The sequence below is a fragment of the Triticum aestivum genome, chromosome 5D (assembly GCF_018294505.1).
Source record: "Triticum aestivum cultivar Chinese Spring chromosome 5D, IWGSC CS RefSeq v2.1, whole genome shotgun sequence".
NCBI lineage: Eukaryota > Viridiplantae > Streptophyta > Magnoliopsida > Poales > Poaceae > Triticum > Triticum aestivum.
In genome coordinates this window covers 327,591,684-327,616,472 of record NC_057808.1, presented here as the reverse complement: position 1 = coordinate 327,616,472, position 24,789 = coordinate 327,591,684, and the positions used below count along the sequence as shown (strand labels likewise).

Here is a 24,789-nt window from a genome sequence, read left to right as displayed (position 1 = left end):
TTACCAGTGGCGCACCTGTAGCAATAGTAATGGCGCATACAAGGTGCGCCACTGTTACCTGCAATACTAATGGCGCACCAGAGGTGCGCCATTGGTATTTGTTACTAGTGGCGTGGTAATAGTGGCACATCTATAGTGCGCCATTAATAGCAAAAACTGGTGCGCCACTAACAGCCTTTTTTCTAGTAGTGTTACACAAAAGTGACCGGGGTATATTTTCAACATCTTCCTTTTGCTGGTCAAAGTTATCGTGATGTTTGTACCTAAGTTATTAGGTCCGCGGTGCATATATTGCTATTTACATAGAAGTTACTGATGTCTCCTACACAACTTATTCTTGTAGACTCGTGTTGGGCCTCCAAGCGGAGAGTTTTGTAGGACAATACCAAATTTCTCTCAAGTGGATGACCCAAGATTTATCAATCCGTGGGAGGCGTAGAATAAAGATGGTCTCTCTCAAACAACCCTGCAATCAAATACAAGAAATCTCTTATGTCCCCAACACACCCAATACAATGGCAAATTGTATAGGTGCACTAGTTCGGCGAAGAGATGGCGATACAAGTGTAGTATGGATAGTAGATATAGGTTTTTGTAACCTGAAAATAAAAACAGCAAGGTTGCAAGTGATAAAATGGAGCACACATGGTATTGCAATGCTTAGAAACAAGGCCTAGAGTTCATACTTTCACTAGTGCAATCTCCCAACAGTGCTAACATAATTGAATCATATAACAATCCCTCAATGTGCGACAAAGAGTCACTCCAAAGTTCTTATCTAGCAGAGAACATAAGATGAAAAATGTTTTTAGGGTACGAAACTACCTCAAAGTTATCCTTTCCGATCAATCTATTGAGCTATTCCTATAAGTCTCACAATTAGCCCTAGAGTTCATACTAAAATAACACCATATGATACACATCAACCAACTCTAATGTCACCTAGATACTCCAATGTCACCACAAGTATCCATGAGTTGATTATTCGATAGGCATCAAACAACTTCAGATTCAAAATATTCAATCCAACACAAAAAACTTTAAAGAGTGCCCCAAGATTTTGACCCGGAGAAAGTAGGATGAAAATGTACATCAACCCCTATGCAGATTACCCCAATGTCACCTCGGGAATCCACGAGTTGAGTGCCAAAACATACATCAAGTGAATCAATATATACCCCATTGTCACCAGGGTATTCATATGCAAGACATACATCAAGTGTTCTCAAATCAATAAAAGTATTCAATCCGATAATAGTGAAACCTCAAAGGTAAAAACTCAATTCATCATAACAAGATAGAGAGGGGAAAACACCATATGATCCAACTATATTAAGAAAGCTCGCGGTACATCAAGATCGTGCAAAACCAAGAACACGAGAGAGAGAGAGAGAGAGATAGAGAGAGAGAGAGAGATCAAACACATAGGTACTAGTACATACCCTCAGTCCCGAGGGTGAACTACTCCCCCCTCATCATGGTGGTCACCGGGATGATGAAGATGGCCTCCGGTGATGATTTCCCCCTCCGGCAGGGTGCTGGAACAGGGTCCCGATTGAGTTTTCATGGATATAGAGGCTTGCGGCGGCGGAACTTCTCATCTAGGGTTCTTTCAGGGGGTTTGGATATTTATAGGAATTTTTGGCATCGGTCTCACGTCAAGGGAGGCCCACGAGGGAGCGACAAGCCTGCCCGGCGCGCCCTGAGGGGGAGGTCGCCCCTCCCCCAGGCTTCGCTTCCTCGTGAAGCTTCTGGTTCTTCCTTGATGCTTCGGGGGTCTCTAGGTCCACAGAAAATCACCGTAAATTTTGATCACATTCTGAGAACTTTTATTTCTGCACAAAAACAACACTAAGGTAGTTCTGCTGAAAACAATGTTAGTCTAGGTTAGTTCCAATCAAATCATACCAAAACCATATAAAATTGTTGCAAACATGACTGATACGTCTCAAATGTATCTATAATTTTTTTATTGTTCCATGCTATCATTCTTGGATGTTTTATACTCATTTACTAGCAACTCTATATCAATATTTGGGACTAACCTATTGACATAGTGCCTAGTGCGAGTTGCTGTTTTCTGCTTGTTTTTTACTTTGCAGAATATCAATACCAAACGAAGTCCAAATGCCACGAAACTTTTTAAAGATTTTTTTCTCCACGGAAGACACCCAGGGAGCTAAGGAAGTGCACCAGAGGAGGCCCGTGGGGCCTACTAGGCACCAGGGCGCGCCAGAGGCCCCAGGCGAGCCCTGGTGGGTAGTGGGGCCCATGGGAGGCTTCTCCACCGACCTTCGCCTCTATAAATACTCTAAAATCCCAAAAACCCTAGGGGAGTCGACGAAACACAATTCCAGCCGCCGCAAGTTCCAGAACCACGAGATCCAATCTAGAGGCCTTCTCCGGCACTCTGCCGGAGGGGTTAACGATCACGAAGGGGTTCTTCATCATCACCCTTTCCCCTCCGATGATGCGTGAGTAGTTTACCACAGACCTACTGGTCCGTGGGTAGTAGCTAGATGACTCCTGATCTCCTTTTGGTCTTCAATACAATGTTCTCCTCGATGTTCTTGGAGATCTATTTGATGTAATGACTTTTTGCGGTGTGTTTGTTGGGATCCGATGAATTATGAGTTTATGATCAGATCTATCCATGAATATTATTTGATTCTTTGCTGAACTCTTTTATGCATGATTGTTATAGCCTCGTATTTCTTCTCCGAAACTTTGGTTTGGTTTGGCCAACTAGATTGATTTTTCTTGCCATGGAAAGAGGTGTTTTCTGATGAGTTCGATCTTGCGGTGCTCAATCTCAGTGACAGAAGAAGACATGACACGCATGTATCATTGCCATTAAGGGTAAAAAGATGGGGTCTATTCCTACATGAATAGATCTTGTCTACATCACGTCATCGTTCGTATTGCATTACTCCATTTTTTTCATGAACTTAATACACTAGATGCATGCTGGATAGTGGTCGATGTGTGGAGTAATAGTAGTAGATGCAGGCAGGAGTCGGTATACTAATCTTGAACGTGATTCCTATATACATGATCATTGCCCTGGATATCGTCATAATTATTTGCCCTTCTGTCAATTGTCCAACAGTAATTTGTTTACCTACCATATGCTATTTTCTCGAGAGAAGCCTCTAGTGAAATCTACGGCCCCCGGGTCTATTTCCTATCATATTAAAATCAAAAATACCTTGCTTCACTTTTTTATTTTTTTATTTTGTGTTTTTGCTAGATCTATTTATCCGATCTCATAAAATTTAATCTATCTCAATACCGAGGAAGGATTGACAACCCCTCTTACGCGTTGGGTTGCAAGTTTTTGTTGTTTGTGTGCATGTGTTGTTTACGTAGTGTTTCTTGGTTCTCCTACTGGATTGATAACCTTGGTTTCATAACTGAGGAAAATACTTACCGTTGATGTGCTGCATCATCATCTCCTCTTCGGGGAAAAACCAACGCAGATACAAGCAATCAGGAAGAATTTATGGCGCCGTTGCCGGGGAGACATCATCAACATCTATCAAGTACCTACGCATAAACTTTTCATCTCCTTCCAATTTACTTTATTTGCCATTGCCTCTTGTTTTCATCTCCCTCACTTCTAAAAAGTTTTTACAAAATAAAAATATATTTTCCGTTTGCCTTTTTTGCTTGTGTTTCCATGTGCCTTCTATTTGCTTGCATCTTCGCTTTCTTAAAATCTATTGATATGGATCCCCATATTGCTAATCTTTTCAAAAGACCAAATTATTATGAATCAATTGCTAGTGAGTTGAGTGCACTTGATTATCTTATAATGTTTTACTTGAAAATCATGAATCTGAAAATTGTGATGAAACGTTAAACGAAGAAATTTATAAAGTGATTCATGATAGCTCCTTCAATGAAAAGCATGATTGCAATGATATTATTATAAATCCCATCAAGTAGTTTGATCCAACGGCAGAAACGGTCTAATCGCTGAGAGAGCTTGTAGCTTGCTTTGGTTCTTATTTCTGGCTGCTCACTGGCTTGCCCATAGCTTGAGTATCGTGTCATCAAAAAGAATTCGCCAATGACGGTTATGAGCAATGATCATTGTCAAGGCAAATAGAAACGCAGTATGAACGTATCCATTTGCAGACAGTTGAGAAAAAAACCTTCAAATAGTTCGCTTAGCTTCTAGGTTGTAGTTGGTCTCTGCGCCAATTGGCGCAATGGGTCATCTAGTATACATTACTCAAGAAGCGTGAAGGGAGCAAGACTACAAAAATCCTAGCACTCAAGTTGATTGACCGATACATGGGAAATATGTAAGTCGGGGGGGGGGTGGAGGGGGACTTGGAGATAATTGTGAATAAAATTTATTTCGGTCTTTCCATTTTATGCCAAGCAAAATCGATATAATCGATATAATTGTGAATAAAATTTATTTCGGTCTTTCCATTTTATCCCATACTGTAGTTGTAAACATGGGCAATGATATGTATAAGCTCCCCTATAGGATAATATTCTGTTTTCGTCCTAAAAACCTGAACAGACTCTATAGTGAAGGGATATAATTAGTGAAAATAATGATAGCATTGTATAATTGGTTAGTGTCGCTGAAACTTGATAATTACGAGAATGCACTAGCCAGTTTGTATGATGAAAGACAGGAAATCAAAATTTGCAGAGCCAAAAGAGAAGGATCAAGGGAGTACTAGTATGAATATCAACAATTTTATGAGCATGTACATGAGTCTGTGGTATCTCAAATGACAACTATCCCAGTTATCAACCCGAAAAATATATTTGCACAAGTGTTAATATTTCAAAAGAACATCATTACAACAATGGATCTGATTCTTTGAAATAAGCTCATTGTATTTCGGAGATGAAGCATGTACCTTGACAAAACCCTCAATGGCAATTACTACTACCCAAGAAAATAAGTAGCTAAGGAATTTTGTTTCATACATATTCATGACATAATCAAGTTCATACTGGCAAATCAAGAAGCATAAAGAGAGCAACACTTCAAAAACCACAAGACTCGATGTTGAGTGACGGGGATGTGAATTTTCGGCATTCTACCATGACTCCTTCCTCTTTTTGAGCTGCACTCTTATGACCCTTGGTCAGTGGCAGAAATATGTACAAGACCTCGGGGGGGGGGGGGGAGGGGGGCAGTGCCACCCGACCAACCCAACTTGGAAATAGTCGTGAAGAAAATTTATTCGATTCTTCCTAGTCATCAACAATTTTATGCCAAAGAAGATCGACATTATTAAAAAGAAAATGTGCAAACAACCAAGTCACCACCATAAACCATGATGAATATGAGACCATCACAGGTACCACGCAAAACACATCTGATCTCATAATGATATTGTAGATTGATCACTAGCACAAATCCTTTGACCTTTGATGATGTTGATAATTACTATGATAAATATCATAGTGCACCCATACAAGAAATCTTTGTAGACAATTACGCTTCGGTTATTGATGAGAAAGGCATTTATTGCCAACTTACACACTATAGAATTTCTAACGAACCAAACTAGAAAAGCACACCCTCAAAATATTTTTTAAGATATTTGTTTGACCTGTAGATTGTACAAAAAATTATCAGGATATTAGAGTATACACAAACACATATAAATGCACTATTTATACGGCACGAACACACTCATCACCCCTCCCTTGAATTCTATTTTTCTCACCATGTTTACTTGATTAGAGTTCAATTAAATGACCAAAATTAAAAATTATAATAGATTTCTGAATTGTATTAGACTATTTTTCTCCAATATAGGTAAATTATTGATGTCACTAAATGTTGTATTAAGATTTTTTTTAATTAAGATTTGGTAATGAAAGGAGGTATATGGAAGTACAAATATTTAGTATAAAAAGGTTTGAAGATTAATGTTATGAAGAGTTTATGCAATGAACCTAAACTATAGAAATGTCTAATACTTAATTCATATCAATGGTTTGAAGGGCCTCTCCCCGGGTAAATATGATTGCACGGTTTTGATTTTCCTGTTATAATTTCCTGCTCTTCAATGTACACAACACACGGAGATGAGTACCTTCGTTGAGCACATAACAAGTGAAAGATATTAGCAAAATTTTGGTGGAATCATTATTATGTAGGTCCATATTTTCTAAAGCATACCTTAATTAACATCAAATCTACAATGTCTTCCCCGAACTTTGGACATGAAATGACATATGAAAATTTCATATATGCAAGTGTGTCTAGTTTAGCTGACAATGACGGGTCGACATTGCTCTTATTTGTCCTCCCTAGGTCGCTATAGGTCTTCCATATAATCTTGTGAAAGGTTTTCAAAATGAGATTACTTTACTAGCTTCCAACAAACGTGAAGGTCAAAACTACCAAACCATCATAACTGTAACCTAATGTAATATGACCAATCAACATAAACTAGTTGATCTATTCAGCTTGATATTCCAAGGGCATATATCTTCAACGTCAACATAATTGGCTCCCTTTTAGCCCTTTGGACAATAATGATCCTTATTACAAGACACAAATAAAACAAAGAATAATCAAAGGCGCCTGCTAGGCGTCAACCGGCTGACTCCTGGTAAGGATCAGCCGGTTCATGCACCATCCGATTCAAAACATACGTGTTGTCTGATCTACCTCCTTCACTTGCTCATCTCACTTCCCATATGCTTGAAGGAAAGCTTGCTCATGTGTCACTGTCCTCGCCAGTAGGGTCACGTCTACGACAAACTCGCATGTTTCAACACAACATCGCCCATAGTCAGCTTGTAGTTGCACTGTCGTCGACGACCTTACAGCACGACCCTAGGTTAGTTATGGTGTATGTTTGCCAAGTTCTAATATATGTATTGTATCGAGAAGGTAAACATATTATCCTATCTATCTAGCTCATGTTATGAGAAATATGTTTTTGGAAAAGTTTTCAAAAACTAAAATCCTTGAAAGTGTTTTCTCTAGGCGGAGTGGTATGTTGGGTCATTAGAGTGCAGAGGTCAAAGATCTAGCACAAGAATGGATGCATGCTCAATACTTATGGGGACCGCATCTGAGGTTTAAAGAGATCGATCACATTTCAATAGAACCCAATGTCTTACCATATAACTTCATGATATACGGCTCTGGAAAGTATGCGGTTGGAAACATAGTAGTGTAGGTGGGGAAAGGTGTTGCTAGAGTGGTAAGGAGGCCACTTCTAAATGACTTTGTCATTGTCTTCCTTCGGATGTGCACAAATGAGTGTAGTGACTATTGACTTTTTTTGCGGGTGATAAATTGTATTACTCAAACCATAGTAGTGTTACACTCAGCAGTAGCTAGTTCCAGAGCGCAAGCACTAGTAGAAAAGGGGGCTTTTGTCCCGGTTGGTAAGGGCCTTTAGTCCCGGTTTTTGAACCAGGACTAAAGGGTCGTTACTAATGCCTCCCCCCTTTAGTCCCGGTTCTTACACGAACCGGGACTAAAGGCCGTCCACGTGGACGCAGCCTGGAGCTCCACCTTGTTACCAACCGGGACTAAAGGAAATTTTATGATATTTTTTTTGAAATTTTTTTTAATTTTTTTTTTATTTTCAAATTTCTGAATTATTTTAACCTCTAATCTCTAATCACCACCCCTCATCACTGCTCAATTTATCCTCTAATCTCTAATCACCCCTCATCATTCCAAATCATCTAACTTCCCGGACGGTCACCCATCCTCTCACTACTCCAGCCTGAGCACGCTTAACTTCCGGGTTCTATTCTCCCTCGTTTCCAAGTCTGCATTTGTTGTTTTCCTGACAATAGTAAGATGTCAATTCTATTAACCCTCAGGAATTTAGCTTGAGCATGAAGTAACACTAATATTTCTGGAATAATTAGTTTGACCATTGTTTGACCACTATTTGACCACAGTTTGACCAGATTTGACCAAAATTCAAAAAAACTGAAATAATTATTTAGTAACACTAATATTCTAGAATAATTAGTTTGACCATTGTTTGACCACAGTTTGACCACAATTTGAAATTTTTGAATTTTTTTGCCTCTCCAGATCTTAAAAGCCCCGTATCTTTTTTTCTGATAGGTTTTTGAGGATTTTGAAAATGTTTAACGGGGTTCCCCCAGTTAAATTCGGATGTAACTTTTCGAGTAGATGATTTTTCATATAAAAAACTTTTTCATCCGAGTTCGTATGCAAAAGTTATGCCCATTTTAAGAAATTCCAGAGAGATTTTGCAAATAAAGTCGAAATTCATATTTGTTAATTTTCCCAACAACTAGACCACATATCATATGGGAAACTTATTTTATTTTATTTTTTTGACATTTCCATCATTTTCTTTTGTTTTTTCTAAAACTGAAAAGGCGGTCCGGGGGGGTAGAGTTTGATGGGACCTTTAGTACCGGTTCGTGCCATGAACCGGTACTAATGCCTCAAAGCCCATTAGTACCGGTTGGTGGCACCAACCGGGACTAAAGGACTAACCTTTAGTCCCGGTTGGTGCCACCAACCGGTACTAATGGGCATCGCACCCTTTAGTCCCGGTTCGTGGCACCAACCGGGACTAAAGGGCCCAGGTGAACCGGGACTAATGCCTTAGCCGCACGAACCGGGACCAATGCTCACATTAGTCCCGGTTCGTGACTGAACCGGGACTAATGTGAATATTGCCCTGTGACGAAAGCCCTGTTTTGTACTAGTGAAGAAGGACCAGAACCTATCCAAGTCATTGTTCTACCCTCTGTGCGAGCGAAATTCGCTAAGCTATCGCTAACCTTATTTTGAGAACGACTAATATGAGTAATACAATTTTCACGAAGAGATAAGAGATCTCTAATCTCTTTAACTAGAGATGCATAAATAGACATGTCTTGATCACGCCCCCGGATCATCTTGACCGCAACTAATGAGTCCATCTCAATGACAACTGGGATCTCACTTCTCTGGATCGCAAACGATAAGCCCTCCATGCAGGCACGCAACTCTGCCTCCAGAGCATCCCGGCAAGAGTAAAGCGTCCTGCACACGGAGAAGATTATATTTCCCTGGTCATCTCGAAGCACCATACCTGCACCAGCCGCACCTGCTGAATGAGACCCGTCGGTGTTAAGTTTAACTCACCCATTTGGTGGAGAGGACCATGGGGGGCGGCCACAGTCAGAGCTTGAACTGGTGTTTGATACCTCATGCGATCATAAGATATAGCTTTTTTACCCTTATCTGGATCCATATGTGAGTTTAACTTGATAGCAATTAAAGACTCCAAATAGCTGAGAAGAAATCTCTTTGATACTTCCAGAGGGAGCGGATTCTTATGGTGAACAATTTCATTTCGGATGAACCAACAACGCCACAGTGTCATCAGAACCATGCACCTTTGGGTGTCAGCACTGTTCAAAAAAAATCTTCCGATTCAATGATTTATCATCCGATTAATCGCTACTCTTGGGTGACCGATAAGATTATGCCTTATATCTTCACCGTTTATCATTTGAGATGATTTATCTCTATGACAAGCGACTTATCGAGAATCTATCGATAAATCGGGCCTATTCATAGCACTATGTTTGCGAAAACTATGTTTATTTGTGTCTTGTGGACCTTGTTACGCAATATGTACTGTTGTCCTATTTTGTTTGTCATTATACGAGGATTCAAAGGCAAGGAATCAAGGTAAGACTTCTGTCCAATATTATTTTGGTGTTGAATATAGCATATTTTAGTGTTGGGAACCTGGGATTTGCAAAAAATGGCCGATTAATAGTCGACCGATAAAATCAATTAATCGGCCGATTTCTGACTAATCTCTAATCCCCAGCTGACCGAGAAGCTAACGATAAGTGATATCCTCAAGATTGGGTGTCATGCAAAGGCTGCAGCTCATGAAATAGCCACTCCTTGCCTGTGTTTTGGATCAAATCAATGTCAGGCAACTGCCACACATTCGACATAAACCACCATAATTCCCGAGCTCTAGGGCATCGACACAAGGGGTGGAAGTTATCTTCAGGCTCCAAACCACACACCGGGCATACAGCCGTTGTCTCCAAGGTTCTCTTATGTTTATTGACCCAAGTAGGCAGAGGATCCGTGATTACCCGCCAAGCAAAGTACCCTATTGAGTGACTATTGACTTATAAATGCATAGCCCACCTTTCCCCATCAGCTTGAGCTTTTGGGTGAACTGTCTGGTGCGTGCAGTTCTACATGGTATCAGAGCCAAGAGGTCTTCAGTTCAAGACCCGGCTGACGCAATTAAATTGCCGCCCACTTTTGCTCCACGTTTAGGCATGTGGAAGCCACACGTGAGGGGAGTGTTGACGTATAAATGCATAGCCCATCTTTCCCCATCAGCTTGAGCTTTTGGGTGAACTATCTGGTGTGTGCAGTTCTAAAGTGACAAAAGGGGTTGGTTAGGTCATCTGGGGAAGTTTAGAAACCTCACGAGAATGTCAGACCTAATTGATTAGTCGTGCCCCTGGTTACAGGTAATATAAGCTACTAAGTTCTGAATGGCCAGAAGATCTCGTTGTCTTGTTTTTTTAAACAGTTGAACCAAATACAGTGCTTGCTGGTAGTCTTCGGGGAGTTGATCACCCAGCATTCACGGGTAAAGGGAAACTGCTTGATGACTAATAGATCAGGTGCGGGTTTAATGCAGAATGGATTCACGCAGCCATATATATTGGAAATCTAGTGTTGTAGTTTGTAAGGGAATCTAGGATCGGTGTTTCAAAGCTTCAAAACTAGCTTTTCACAAAACAAACACTAGAAGCCCTATTAGGATCTATTGTTATGCGTGTTCCATCGAGCTCGATTCAATATAGCTTGAAGGTAGCCAACGTACTCACCTGTTACGTGTCATGTGAAGAATATATATATGACTAATGAAAGGAACGTTGAAGCTAGGACGCAAGCCGCCTCCACTCAACCGGCAGCGGCGTTGGTGGACTCATCGACCTTCATTGTTGTGTCTGTTATGTTCTTATATGTTTGAGTTACGAATGAATTTGACCACGGGCGACATTGCACTAAGTATTACTATTATCGTTACATTTTCGGTAGTATGTGATGTGTGATCGTACGTTTACATCTTGAAATCTGAGTATGCTATATATGCTAGCAGTGGGGGAGGGGGGAGCCGGCGGCGGCGGGGTCGGGGGGAGGAGGGAGCAGGGTCGGGCAGCGGGACGCCGCCGTCTCTCCCCATGACCCGCTCCTGGGCGACGGCTCGGGCGCCCCAAGCGGCCCCTGGATGACCCTCGTCCGTCGGGGCGCGCCTCGCCGGAGGGCCAGCGGCGCGAAGCCGATCTCCGCCGCCAGCTGGCCAACCGCGACGGCCGCGACGCCCGTCGGTCTCCTGGCCGCGACGCGCGCCGTTCCCCGCCGCGTGACCTGCATCGTTCCCCCTCCCGAGATGCTCGCCGGTCGCCTCCCCGCGACTCTCGGCGCTCGCCGCCCCGCCACGACCGTCGCTCACCAGGCCACGCGGAGGGCCGCTCCCCGGTGCGGGCCGACAGCCGGCTCTCCCCATCCCGGGATAGCCATCGCGACCGGCCCCGCTCCCCCTCTCCCGCGTGTCCGCATGGGCGGTCCTCGTCGCCCCGTCGCCCCGTCGGCCCGCGCCCTCCAACGCCGCGGACACCCGCCGGTACCAGCCCCCCAGGACCCAGCTGAGCCATCCTCCGGGCAATGGTGGCCCCGGGGCCCGTGGCCGCCAAGGCGCCAAGAAGAATAAGAAGAAGAGGGGTGCCGCCCGAACCCCCTCGACCACGACTCTGGATCCCGCGTCCTCGGCCGCGCCCAACTCTGGTGCCCCTCGCGACCCTCCTCCGTGCTTCAACTGCGGTGTTGTCGGCCACTACCAGGTTGAGTGCCCCAACCCACCGATGTGCTACCTCTGCAAGGAGTCGGGCCATCCCGCGGCTCTCTGCCCAGACCGGCCGATGACGGAGGAGCTCATGATGTACGGTCACGGCATCGAGGGCCTCGGATTCTTTCACATCGAGGTGGAGGACGTCCCCCCCCCCGTCTCCGTCGCTCCTTGCTGTCGTCTCCATCGTGGGGGCCGGGGTCTCTTCGCCAGAGATGATCGAGGCGGAGCTTAACCACCTCTGCCGTCGCGTCTGGGACTGGCAGGTGACTCCGACCTCGGATGGCTCCTTCACTGTGGTCTTCCCCGACGCTCTCAGCCTGGGCCTCTGCACCCGTAGCGACGACATCACCCTCGCCCTCAACAAACTCGTCGTCAACATCTCTGAGCCCCTGTTGGACCCCAAGGCGGTTGCCGTGCTGGACACTGCTTGGATCCTCATAGCGGGCCTCCCCGACATTGCCCGCTCTGAGAAGGTGATCCGGAGCATGTCCAAGCTCCTGGGCAAGGTGGTGGTGGTGGACGAGCTCTCCCTCCGCAAGAAGGAGGAGGTTCGTGTCAAGGTCAAGTGCTTGGACTCCTCCACCCTCCGTGCCACCGTTCGTGTGTTCTTCAACGACCAGGGATTCGACCTCAAGATCTACCCCGAGCCTCCCAACCACGTCGGCCGCCCTCGACGCCTCGCTGATGGCCACTTTGGTGCGGGCGGCGCAAACCCCCGCGACGACTCCCACTACCGCCGTTCGCGCCCCTCCCGCCACGAGGATCCGGAGGACGACGACGAGCGCTCTGGCCGCAGCCGCTCCCCCTCACGGGACCCCTCCCCACCTCCGGGGTGTGGGGGCGCGGGTGCGGGCCGGTCGCGTGGGTTGACCTTCTCCGCCAAGGTCGCCCCCGCCACGCTTCCTGTCTCCTCTCCCTCCTCTTCGGCCGAGCTCAGCGACATCTCCAGCGTCAGCCTCCTTGTCCTCCCGGCATCTTCGCCGCGCTCGCGTGCGTCCTTCCTGTGGTGGCCACGGCACCCTCGTCTCCGGCCTCGGCTTCTTTGCTGCCTCCGGCCTCGCCGACGTCGGTGCCTCCCCCCTCGGATCCCCCTCGATGGACCCCCCTGGGGCGGTTGCGCCGCCGCCTCCCGCCTCCCCCCCGGCTCCCTCCCCGGCCCCGATTGACGACGCGCCGGCCCCGGACCCGCCCTCTCCTCAGGCGGTGTCTGGTGCCCATATGATCCCTCCGACGCCTGCTTCCCCGACTCGTCTGCTGCTGGTGGCCTCCGAGGAGGTGGTCACCCCCGTCGCCTCCCACCCGCCTCGGTCGGTGCCCTACGTTCGTCGGGCTCGGGCCTCGTCGACCCCGGTGACGGCTTCCCGCCGCAGCGCCCGGCTCGACGCGGATCGCCCGGTCGGCCTCCCGGCGCCGTCCATCTCCGAGCGGGCTGAGATCCGGGCTGCGGCCCGGAACCTTGAGTCAGGTGCGATCGACATCCCTTCCAGTTCTTCCAGCTGCTCTTTTTCTGCGCTCGAAGCCGTCCCGCTCGGCCGCCTTGCCAAGGTGGCCCTAGACTCGTCCGTAGTTTTCAGGGGGGAGGTTGGCCCCTCCTTGGAGCAGATTGCGGCTATCCAGGCCCGCGAGATCCTTGACGGGAAACTCGCTGAGACACGGGCCCACCTCCTCCGCACCCCGGCACCCCAGCCCTCTGGGACGCCCGCCGAGGAGATCCGTGGCCGCACTCGCTCTCGCACTGCCGCTCTTAGAGCCCACAGTGCTTCCACCGTCCTGGGGTCAAGCAGCCCCTCAATGGCGGTTTAGATGCGCGCCCTTTTCTGGAACATTCGCGGATTCAGCCATGACGGCCGCCGCCGCCAGCTAGTTGAGTTCATCCGGGACGAGCACATCGACATCATCGCCATCCAAGAAACCATGCACACGGATTTCTGTCTCCCCGAGCTTGACTGCCTTAGCTCCCACCTGTTCGCCTGGCATTGGCTCCCTTCTAGTGGGAACAATGGCCACTCGGGTGGCATCCTCTTAGGTGTTAAGGATGCCACCTTTGAGGTGGGAGGTATGGATCGGGGTGAGTTCTTTGTTAGTATGGAGATCTTCGAGCGCGCGCTCAACTTCAAATGGGAGGTCATCATCGTCTACGGACCGGCGGATCACAGCCGCTCCCCGACCTTCCTCGCCAGCTGCAGCAGAAGATCTCTGCTTCCCCCCTACCTGTTGTGGTGGGTGGTGACTTTAACATCATCCGCTCCCCAGATGAGAAGAACAATGATCGGGTTAATCGCCCCTGGATGCAGATGTTTAACGACTGCATCGCGGAGCTTGGCCTCCGTGAGCTCGAGCGCACGGGGGCCCGGTTCACCTGGACTAACCGCCAGGCGAACCCGAAGTAGTCTGTCCTGGACCGCGTCTTAGTTTCCCCGGAATGGAAGCTCAGATGCCCCCTGGCCTCGGTTCAGGCTATTACCAGGATCGGCTCTGATCATGTCCCTCTCCTCCTCTCCTCTGCTGATGAGCGCCCCACCATTCCCCCCGGTTCCGGTTCGAGATCTTCTGGCTCAACCAAGCCGGGTTCCGCGCGGCTGTTGTGGCTAAGTGGACCGCCGCGCGCGACTCCCCCCACCGCGCCATGTCCGCGGTCGACTCCTGGCAGTTTTGCGCCAAGCTAGCCCGCCAATTTATGAAGGGCTGGGGCGCGAACCTCAGCCGTGATATCCGTGACCGCAAGAAGGTCCTCTTGAGTGCCATCCAGGTCCTGGACGCCCGTGCTGACTCGTCCGGGATCTCCCCGGATGAGTGGATGTTGAGATATGATCTAGAGGACCAGATCTCGGTCATTTACGCCGACGAAGAGGCCTACTGGCGGTTGCGCGGCACCCAACGGTGGGTGCTCCAGGGAGACGCCAACACGGCCTACTTCCAGGCGATTGCCAACGGCCGGCGTCGCCGCAACTCCATTCACTCCCTATGGGCGGGTGATACTCAGCTTGTTCGACCCTAGGACATCTGCGCCCACGTAGATGGCTTCTATAAAGCCCTTTTCACCCCACCCCTCGGGGTGGGGCTGCGCTGGCCCCCGATACCTGGTCGGGTGCCCAGCTTGTTTCCGCCGAGGCCAATGCCGCTTTAGTGGCGCCTTTCTCGGAGGAGGAGGTCCTTGCGGCGATTAAAGGCATGAACCCCTCCTCGGCTCCGGGCCCGGATGGATTGCCAGTATTGTTCTTTAAAACATTCTGGCAAACCATCAAACCGGAGGTCATGGCCCTCTTCGACGAGTTCTTCTCTGGGACCATGGACCTTGGGCGCCTGAACTATGGGATCATTACCCTCATCCCAAAGGTTCCTGGGGCCTCGGACATCCGCCAGTTCCGCCCGATCACCGTGATTAACGTGGTCTTCAGGATCCTGGCCAAAGGGTACGCCAATAGGGTGACCCTTCTTGCGGACTCTGTCACCCACCCCAACCAATCCGCCTTCATCCAAGGCCGATTTATTTTGGATGGGGTGTTAGTCTTTCACGAAGTCCTCCATGAAGTTCGATCCAAGCACCACCACGCAGTGTTCCTTAAGCTCGACTTTCACAAGGCCTATGACACGGTCCACTGGCCCTTCCTTCGGGAAGTATTGCTTCGGAAGGGCTTCGACGACCGCTGGGTGACACGGGTTATGCAACTCGTCACCTGCGGCCGGACGGCGGTCAACATTAACGGCGAGATCGGGCCTTACTTCCCCACCTTATGTGGGGTTCGCCAGGGTGACCCGTTCTCCCCGTTCCTCTTTAACATGGTTGTCGATGCCCTTGCGGTCATCCTTGATAAGGCCAAAGCCTGCGGCCATATCCGGGGCGTTGTCCCCCACCTTGTGGACGGAGGAGAGGTCTCCCTCCTCCAATATGCGGACGACACCATTGTCATGGTGGAGGGCTCCGCGTCCGACATCGCCAACCTGAAGTTCCTCCTCCTGTGTTTCCAACAGATGTCGGGAGTCACCATCAACTTCGACAAGAGCGAAGTGATGGTCCTCGGCTACCCCCCGGACGAAGCTTTGTCCATTGCGGACCGGCTTAACTGCCGCCTGGGCACCTTCCCCACCACCTACTTGGGGTGCCCATTAGTGACTCCAGACTCACCGTCGCGGATCTTCGCCCGACGGTGACTAGGATGCAGCACAGGGTCGAACCCTGGAGGGGACGCTGGCTGTCGAAGGCTGCCAGGGTGATCCTAATCAACTCCTCGCTGGCTAGCCTTCTCTGGTTTCTCATGAGCTTCTACAGCCTGCATGAGACCCTCCATCAGGTGGTGGCCAAATACCAGTCGAGGTTCTTCTGGGCTGGCGAGGGCGACAAGCAGAAGTACCATATGGTGAGCTGGCCCGACATCTGCAAACCCAAAGACCAGGGGGGCCTTGGGATCCTGTCCTCCCGACGCATGAACATTGCCCTCCTGACCCGATGGCTGTGGCGTATTACCAATGGGGAGGGAGGCCTCTGGCTCTCCATCATCCGTAATAAGTACCTCCGTGGCCAACCTCTTGCCTTTTGCCAACGTACGGGTGGTTCCCAGTTCTGGCAGTCCGTGATCCAGCTTCTGCCCGTACTACGCATTGGCACATCCATCTCAGTTGGCTCCGGAGCCTCGACCTTGTTTTGGTTCGACCGCTGGCTTGGGGACGCCCCCCTGGCGGCGCGTTTCCCAGAACTTTTTGCCATTGCGGCTGACCCTCGGGTCTCTGTCGAGACAGCCCTTATTGACTTAGGGCGTCTCGCCTTCCGGCGCCCCTTTGCCCCCCTCAAGGTGGCCGCCTGGGACTCCCTCCTCCAAGACATCGCACTTATGCCGATGGACGTGGCGGAGGACCGGGATGTTCTGTCCTGGCGCCTCGAGCCCTCTGGACGTGGCGGAGGACCGGGATGTTCTGTCCTGGCACCTCGAGCCCTCTGGACGTTTCTCCACGAAGTCCCTGTACGGCGCCATTGCTCCCTCGACGGCCCCGGAACCTTTTAGCCTGATCTGGGACATCTGTCTCCCGCTGAAGATCAGGATCTTCCTGTGGCAATGGATCCGTGGACGCCTCCCCTCCGGGGTTGAAGTCCTCAAGCGTAATGGCCCGGGTGATGGGATGTGCCCCATTTGTGGCACGATTGAGGATGCTAACCACATCTTTTTCTCGTGCCACTCTGCCCAGTTCCTTTGGGCCTGCTTCCGCGAAACGGTTGGCGGACAATGGTGTAATACCAACTTTCCCGACCTGCTTGCCGAGCTTAACGCCTACCCTGCTCGCTACCGCCATATTAGATGGCTGTGCGTTAGGGTTCTCGCCTGGACGCTTTGGAACATTTGAAATAAGCTTGTTATTCAGAAGGTGCCCCTCCGTCGTGCGACTGACGCAATCTTCAAATTGTGTGGTTACCTGCAGCTTTGGCGGCCGCTTAGCCGCCCCCAGGACCGAGATGTCATCACCGCCCTCCTCTCCGATCTTCACTCGATGGCGCTCCGCGTGGCTCCCCCGCTGCCGCCTCCTCCACCTGAGCCTGACTAGACCGCCTGGCGGCTATGTGGTTTGTGGCGTGTGTGTTTTGGGTTTAGGGCTTGTTGTGCTGTGCCCTCAGCATTGACCCTTTCGTGTACTATTTGTCCCTGTGGACCTCCGTATGTGTGTGCGTGTGTGTATTGGACCTTGTTGGATGCTTGTTGTGCGGTTGGCTTTATAATATAAAGCGGGGCGAAAGCCTTTTTCGATATGCTAATATACGCACACAGACTTTTGGACCCTTGAGAGTTCGGGTCATCACAGAAGTCTTCTTGACATCCAACAACTTGAATGGGGAGTAGAAAGTTATCGTGGATGCTTCTCTAAGAATCTGAGTCCAGTGTGTCCAGCGAAGGGGAGGCAAGTTGGCTACTCCACCTTGAGCCTATGCAGCAGCTGCCACTTGTGCGCCACCGCAGGCCCGGCCGGCCGGCGCCCAGTGCATATTACTACGTCCCTGTACATGCCTACGAAGCTCCGCCGCTACCAGACGGCGTTGTGCACAATGACAAGCTATTAAAAAATGAGGCCGTCCTACGTACCGTGTAAGCCGGGGGTGCCGAGTTAACTAGCTTCATTCATGCAGATGCAGGGACGGCAGGGTGTAATTTCCGGGTGATAAGAGCTAGCCAGTAGCAGCCTGCTGCTCTTTTATTTACCGGGGTCAGCTAGCAAAGCAAAGCAGAGAGAGACACAAGAGCGGAAGATCGATGGCGGGGAAGTGGGGGCAGCAGGACAACCCCTTCGAGGAGGTCGAGATCGAGGTCAACCCTTTCTCGGTACGTTCATTCCTGATTTTTTTTAGAAAAGAAGTATTACCTCCGACTTCTGCATCAAAGTGATACATATGCAGCCCCATGTTCATTCTTGATTAGGAGTTTCGTCTGTAACTTCCTTGGTAGGGAAGATCATAAGGGAGAAAATCCACAAGAACAACCATAATTATTTGTCGCTTGCCAAGTAAAATGAACTATGAAGCAACAAGTTTATTATGATTCTCAAATTATGTCTGTACATTTCATGCTATCCTTTGTTGTAGCTCCATCTACCCAACTGTATCATGATCTGACTTATATGTTTTTGTATTTATGTAGCAACCACGCCCGACCCCGCTCCCTCATGAACCAGTTAGCTTCTACAATGACATCGGTGCACCTGTAAATATGCCTCTCGATACCAAAAAGGTATCTCAACTTCTTCAGTCTTCTTTCTAAATTTTGGTCAAGAATAGAATTCTTCAGTTGCTTGTCACTAGCCTAACATTTTTGCAGTCATTGGATGTGCATGATGATGGTTTTGTCCTTTGTTTTGGAGTTGTGCAAAATATCTCAAGCTTAGATATGTGTACTTGAACATAAACTAATTCTATAAGTTCTACCCAAGTACCATCTTTTCCTGAAATAATTATCTTAACTAGTAAAGATCTTGAGTAATAATTGCAAAGGTTCAGGAAGCGTTCTCGCATCCCATAGGAGGCCGCACGCGTATTTTTTTCACGAATACGCTTGGAAGCGTATCATTGCATTGATAGGGGAGTGAACGTACAGGTTGGCATCACGGTTGCGTACAAAGGATGGCGCTACCGCGATGCAAGTGAGCATGGGAATGGGATGCTCAGCCCTACAAGAACGATTACATTACAGGGATAATAGTGCTAAGTCCTTTAGCTCCGGTGCTGGTCCAGGAGCGTGCCTCTTCTTGAATCGCAGCTAGGAGAGAGGTGGAAGAGGGTGTAATCTTGTCGAAGATCACAGCATTACGGTGACGCCAAAGCGACCATGCCGTAAGCACCGCAATGGTGGAGAGCCCACGTCGCTTGTCGGCAGTCGTCAAAGGAAGGGTCTCGCTCAGCCAGTCGAAGAACCCTAGCGAACCATCCGGAGCTGCGATCGTGGGACAGCACCAGGAGAGGATGCCCTGCCAGACGATGCGAGCGAAGACACACTCGACAAGGATGTGATGCAAGGTCTCGGCCTGCTGAGAGCATAGCACACACGCCGGTTCGTGCGAAAGCCCGCGGCGAGAAAGCCGGTCGGCCGTCCAGCAACGATTGATGGATGCAAGGTAGATGAAGAACTTGACCGAGAGGGGGGCACCGGTTTTCCAAACGATGCGCCAATGCTCGGACGCCGTGGAACCAGTGAAAAGAGCACCATAGCAGGAGGCAGCAGAGTAGGCGCCATGATCCGTCCACTTCCATCGGATGGTGTCAGGCTCCATGGTCAGAGCGACAAACTGGAGTCTGCGCCAAATATCCACATACTGGAGCATTGGCCTCCGGGCCTTGGGGAGCCATGGATGTCTCTGATCCAGGTGCGATCGTGAAGGGCAGTCGCGACCGTGCGAGAGCGGCGCGATCGGCTCAACACAAGGGCCACCAGGCTCGGGGCAAGCTCCTGGATGGAGTGGCCCTGCATCCACTTGTCAGTCCAGAAGCGGCAAGAGGTGCCGTTGCCAAGGATCCACGATGTCGAGGCCCGGAAAAATTGGAGTGCTTTGGGGTCCGAGGGCGGTTGAAGATGAGACCAAGGGCGTGAGCTATCAGAAGCAGCCAGAGCCATCTGACGCGCAGAGAGATGCCCGTCCAGTGAAGGTCGCGGATCCCGAGGCCACCAAGCTCGATTGGGCGGCAAACTCGCGCCCAACTGACGAGACAAGAGCCCGCACGAGCATCTTTGCGGCCATGCCAAAGAAAATCTCAGATGATCCTGTTCGCCTTCTTGAGGATAGGAGGGGAAAGCGACATGGCAAGAAGAATGTGCACGGGCATGGCCGTTAAAACTTGTCGAACCAGGGCCAGGCGCTCCCCACGCGAGAGGAGTGCAGCTTTCCAAGTTGCTAGCTTGCGGAGCAGCTTGTCGACGATGGGCTGGAGCTGGGAAGCCGGAACCTTTCTGAGAGATAGAGGAAGCCCAAGATATTGGATCGGGAAGGCCACAACTGGGCAAGCCAGGGAGGCTCCGATTGCGTCGGATACATCGTCAGGGCACTGAATCGGCGCGGCCAAGCATTTGGCGAAGTTGGTGCGTAGACCGGAAACGGACCCGAAGAAGTCCAGAATACCACTGACAGCGGTGAGCTCAGCCGGGTCAGGGTGGCAGAAGATGACCACGTCATCCGCGAAGAGTGAAACGCTCGATGCGGCCTGCCGCTCTGTGAGGCGTCGAATGGTGCCAGTGGTGACCGCGTGTTGGAGCAGAGAGTTGAGGACATCGATGGCAAGGGTGAATAGCATCGAAGAGACAGGGTCGCCCTGCCGGAGGCCCTGGTGATGAGCAATGGGGGGGCCTGGTGTGCCGTTGATCATGACCCTCGTGGAGGCCGTGGAGATGAGGATGGAAATCCACTCTCTCCAACGAGGCCCGAATCCCAAGTGTTCCAGAACCTGAAGAAGGAAAGGCCAGGAGACCGAATCGAAGGCGCGAGCGATGTCCAACTTGAGAAGGACTCGAGGGAGCCGGAGCCTGTGTAGCTGCCTTGCCGTTTGCTGGACGAGAATGAAGTTGTCATGCACGCTTCTTCCCGCGATGAAGGCGCTTTGATTGGACGAAACCATCTTGCCCAGACGAGGAGCCAGTCTGAGAGAAAGAACTTTGGCGAAGAGCTTCGCAACGAGGTGAATGAGGCTAATGGGCCGGTAGTCGAACAAGAAGGCCGCGTCCGGTCTTTTGGGGATCAAGGTAATGAGAGCCTCATTGAGCCGCTGGAATGCGCGTCCATTTAGGGCGTAGAGCTTGTCGAAGACGGCACAGAGATCATGTTTCATGATATCCCAACAGGAGCAAAGGAATTCCGCGGTAAACCCATCGGGGCCCGGTGCTTTGCTGGAAGGAAGTTTCTTGATGGCCTCCCAAATCTCGTCGGGTGTAAAAGGCGCTTCGAGCTCAGATAAGTCGAAGGAGCGGTGGTGGATAGCATCGAGATCAACAGTAAAGCCTCGAACGTCCTGACGACCAAGAATGGAAGAGAAGTGGTCAAAAGCAGCCCGGGCAAGATTCTCGTCGCCGGAGACATGGTGCCCATCGACGGTAAGGTCGAAGATTTTATTCTTGCCAGCACGGTGAGACGCGTGGATCTTGGAGAATGCAGAGGAAGCTTCACCCTCTTTAAGCCAGCCAGCCGGATGCGCTGCCGCCCGATAGTGCGCTCAAGAGATGCGAGCCCGAGGTATTTACATTTCAGCTCGCGACGCAGCCACGCCTCAGCGGAGGTGAGGGGCCGGAAGTCCTGGGCTGCATCAAATCGTGCAATAAGCTCACGAGCAACGCCCAGCTGGGTGGTGATATTGTTGATGACACGAGAGCTCCATTGCTGGAGGCTGCGGGCCGTGGCTTTGAGGCGAGCGAAGAAGCGCCGGAATGGGTCCGGGTCGGGGGCGACGGAGTTCCAGGCCGCCAGCACCGTGGAGTGGAATCCCTCAAGCCTGGGCCAGAATCTCTGGAAGTGGAAGCGTCGACCTCCCGGGGATCGGACGGCACAGTCTAGGAGCAAAGGGCAATGATCCGAGGGCGCGGATGAAAGGCACCGGAGGAGGCAGTGAGGGTGAGCCGTTTCCCAGGAGGGAGTGCAAAGAACGCGGTCGTTGCGGACGAGAGTGGGATTTGCTTGCTCGTTTGACCAGGTATAACGTCGACCATGCATGTAGATGTCATAGAGCCCATGATCTGAGATAAATCGCCGAAAGCGGTTCATGGTGCGTCGGGAGATGCGGTTATTGTTCTTATCAGCCGCCGAAGTAATCATGTTAAAGTCCCCTCCAATGAGCCAGGGGCCAGCAATACTAGTGCGAAGATCTTGAAGCTCCTCAAGAAAAGCCATCTTTGCATCGTCACCTTGGGGACCGTAGACCCCAGTGAGCCAGGGGCCAGCACGCGTATTTTTATGTTGGTTAGTATAGGAATCGCCTCTGTTGTGGCTTACACGATCATGAACCTACGCCAGTAGGATAGTTACAGCAAGATTGAAGTACAAGGAAACTATAAAAATCAAGCCCTGCACAACTAACTAACTTACTAGAGAATCCATCTAACGATAACTAGTATATTGGGGGAAATTTGACAGTACTGACTGATTTTTCAGTTAAGCCAAATTACTAGGTTAGTACTGGAATCTGGAGTTACACTTCATCTCATTAATTAGTTTCCTTGCGGTTCCAATTCTCTATTGTCATTTCATTTATTTTCGTTTTTATTTTTTATACATCACCCGCATATCATTTTTATAATGCCGCCTACAAACATAGGACCTGAAGAAAAAGGAGAAAGAACTTTTGGCTAAAGAGGCTGAGCTGAACAAGAGAGAACAAGTATGTACTTGATAAAATCAAGCTTGGCTTGCCATTGCTTTTGTATTAAGTATGCAGCTGGATTTCACACGTATATGTAGTTCTATATTTTTATTTTGGTTACATCTATTACTAAGTTGTAGTATGTCTTTCTCTAATTTTGTTTTTCTCTAGGAAATAAAAAGAAGGGAAGATGCTCTTGCAAGAGGTAAACTTTAACTTGATCATACTCAGATAGTACTACTACATAATCAATCCCTGTGAAACTCAGCATAACTTCTTCATCGTTTCTCTCTTGATCATACGCAGCCGGAGTTCTTATAGAGCCTAAAAATTGGCCTGCCTTCTTTCCTGTCATCCATGTGGATATTTCAAATGATATACCCGTGCACTTGCAGCGAGTACAATATGTTGCATTCGCATCGCTCCTAGGTACACAACCAGCAGATACAAAAGCTATTTAAAATATATATATTCTGATTTACTATTAGTTCCAGAATAATCACGTCTAGATTTTCCATGCAGGTTTAATCATATGCCTTTTCTGGAACTTTATATGTGTCACTGCTTTCTGGATTTCAGCTAGGGAAAGTATGTTCGGATAAACTTCGTTTATTTATCAATGTTTGGATATATATTTTAGGAATGTTCATGTATATAGTTTAAAACATGACCTGAACACATCTGTTTGTGTTGTTTTAGTTAATCTTCGTTATTTTTCAACATGCAGGAGCAGATGCAGGTCCTAAGATCTGGTTCCTGGCCATCATATATTTTATTACCGGAGTCCCAGGTGCCTACTATTTGTGGTACCGACCTCTCTATCGTGCGATGAGGTACTCTATTTCTCTTTCTGATAAACTGCTATAATGTCTTCAACTAGTTCTGGTGCATGGTTAAATTTCTTGCTCACCACTTGATATGATCATAATTTCACTAGGAAAGAGAGTGCTTTCAGATATGGATGGTTCTTCATGTTCTATTTTGTAAGTTTACTGTGCAAGATGGATAACTTTGAATCATGTTAGATCCTTGTATTATGTACTTGTTTCAGTGGGATGTCTCATGTTTTTTTGTTGAATCTGCAGTTCCACATTTGTTTCTGCATATTCGCGTCTGTTGCGCCATCAATTCTGTTCTTGGGACGCTCATTGGCGTAAGTTATCTTGCCGGTGTACATAACCTCTTTTGTGAATAACATTCCATTTTTCCCTTGAGAAGGTAAATACTGAATGTTGGGAACTGTTGTCCAACTTATTTATTTATTAGTAGATCAAATAAATAATACTGCGCTATTCTGCATTTTGAACAAACTGGTGTAAAGAGTTGTATTTTCATTGCAGAATAGACCACTTTATAATTCCTGCCATTTGTCTACTTACTTATCAGAGATCAATGTCATACTTTGTAATTCTTACTGTATTTTTTAGACCTGAGGCTCACTTTATTTGTCTTCTCCTATGATTTGCAGAGGAATTTTTCAAGCACTGAGCGTGATAGGATACAGTGCTACGATTGGGGTGAGTGGATATTATATCAATGTATTTCTACAATTGTGACCAACAGAACCCTTAACCAAAACTGAAATTTCCTAATTCCAGATTCGAATCTACTAGTTCATTACACTAATCTGAACATTAAGCGTTACTTTGTCATATTCTTCAGACAAGGGCTGGTTGCAGGGATAGAACCAACCGCTGGTCCCTTGCAACATCCACACATTAATCGAACTGAGCTCACTGTTAAACTTTTTTTTCCAGATATTCTACTTCCTTGGTTTCATCTTGTTTGTGCTGGAAGGGCTGCTAAGCATATGGGTCATGCAGGTAGGCTGCAGGCAAACAGCTGCATATATAGATTTCCTGTTGGGCAAAACCAAAAGGTGGTCTCTGCTGAAAACTTTTGCTGTTACTTGCAGAGAGTATATCGGTATTTCCGTGGAAGCGGGAAGGAGGCGGAGATGAGGCCTGACGCGGCATCGCGGCGTCCATCGTTTTGAGCTTCGACATCCCTGCTCGCCATGGCTCCTCCGGTTTGGGGAGAGGATCAAGCATGTGGATTGATTATTGTCTTTTGTGTGTGACAGTCCGGGTTATAGTT

At 48.7% G+C, this 24,789-nt stretch overlaps 1 protein-coding gene across 1 annotated transcript; it reads left to right on the top strand.

Moving 5' to 3' along the window:
• The first annotated feature begins 18,115 nt into the window (after window positions 1–18,115).
• Window positions 18,116–24,775, top strand: LOC123120559 (secretory carrier-associated membrane protein 4). Its single transcript, XM_044540569.1, has 12 exons — window positions 18,116–18,184; window positions 18,500–18,589; window positions 22,648–22,710; window positions 22,864–22,897; window positions 22,999–23,121; window positions 23,215–23,280; window positions 23,432–23,525; window positions 23,630–23,675; window positions 23,778–23,845; window positions 24,161–24,209; window positions 24,450–24,515; window positions 24,608–24,775. Exons 1-12 carry the CDS (start codon window positions 18,116–18,118, stop codon window positions 24,686–24,688), a joined length of 849 nt encoding a protein of 282 aa, XP_044396504.1. The 3' UTR covers window positions 24,689–24,775.
• Window positions 24,776–24,789: the final 14 nt, after the last annotated feature.

Bases quoted from the DNA above. Each gene is read 5' to 3' on its own strand.
- LOC123120559 (XM_044540569.1), top strand. From the start codon at position 18,116: ATGGCGGGGAAGTGGGGGCAGCAGGACAACCCCTTCGAGGAGGTCGAG. The intron at 22,898-22,998 runs GTAAACTTTAAC...GATCATACGCAG, and splicing joins GGAAGATGCTCTTGCAAGAG to CCGGAGTTCTTATAGAGCCT. The intron at 23,676-23,777 runs GTAAGTTTACTG...TTGAATCTGCAG, and splicing joins GGTTCTTCATGTTCTATTTT to TTCCACATTTGTTTCTGCAT.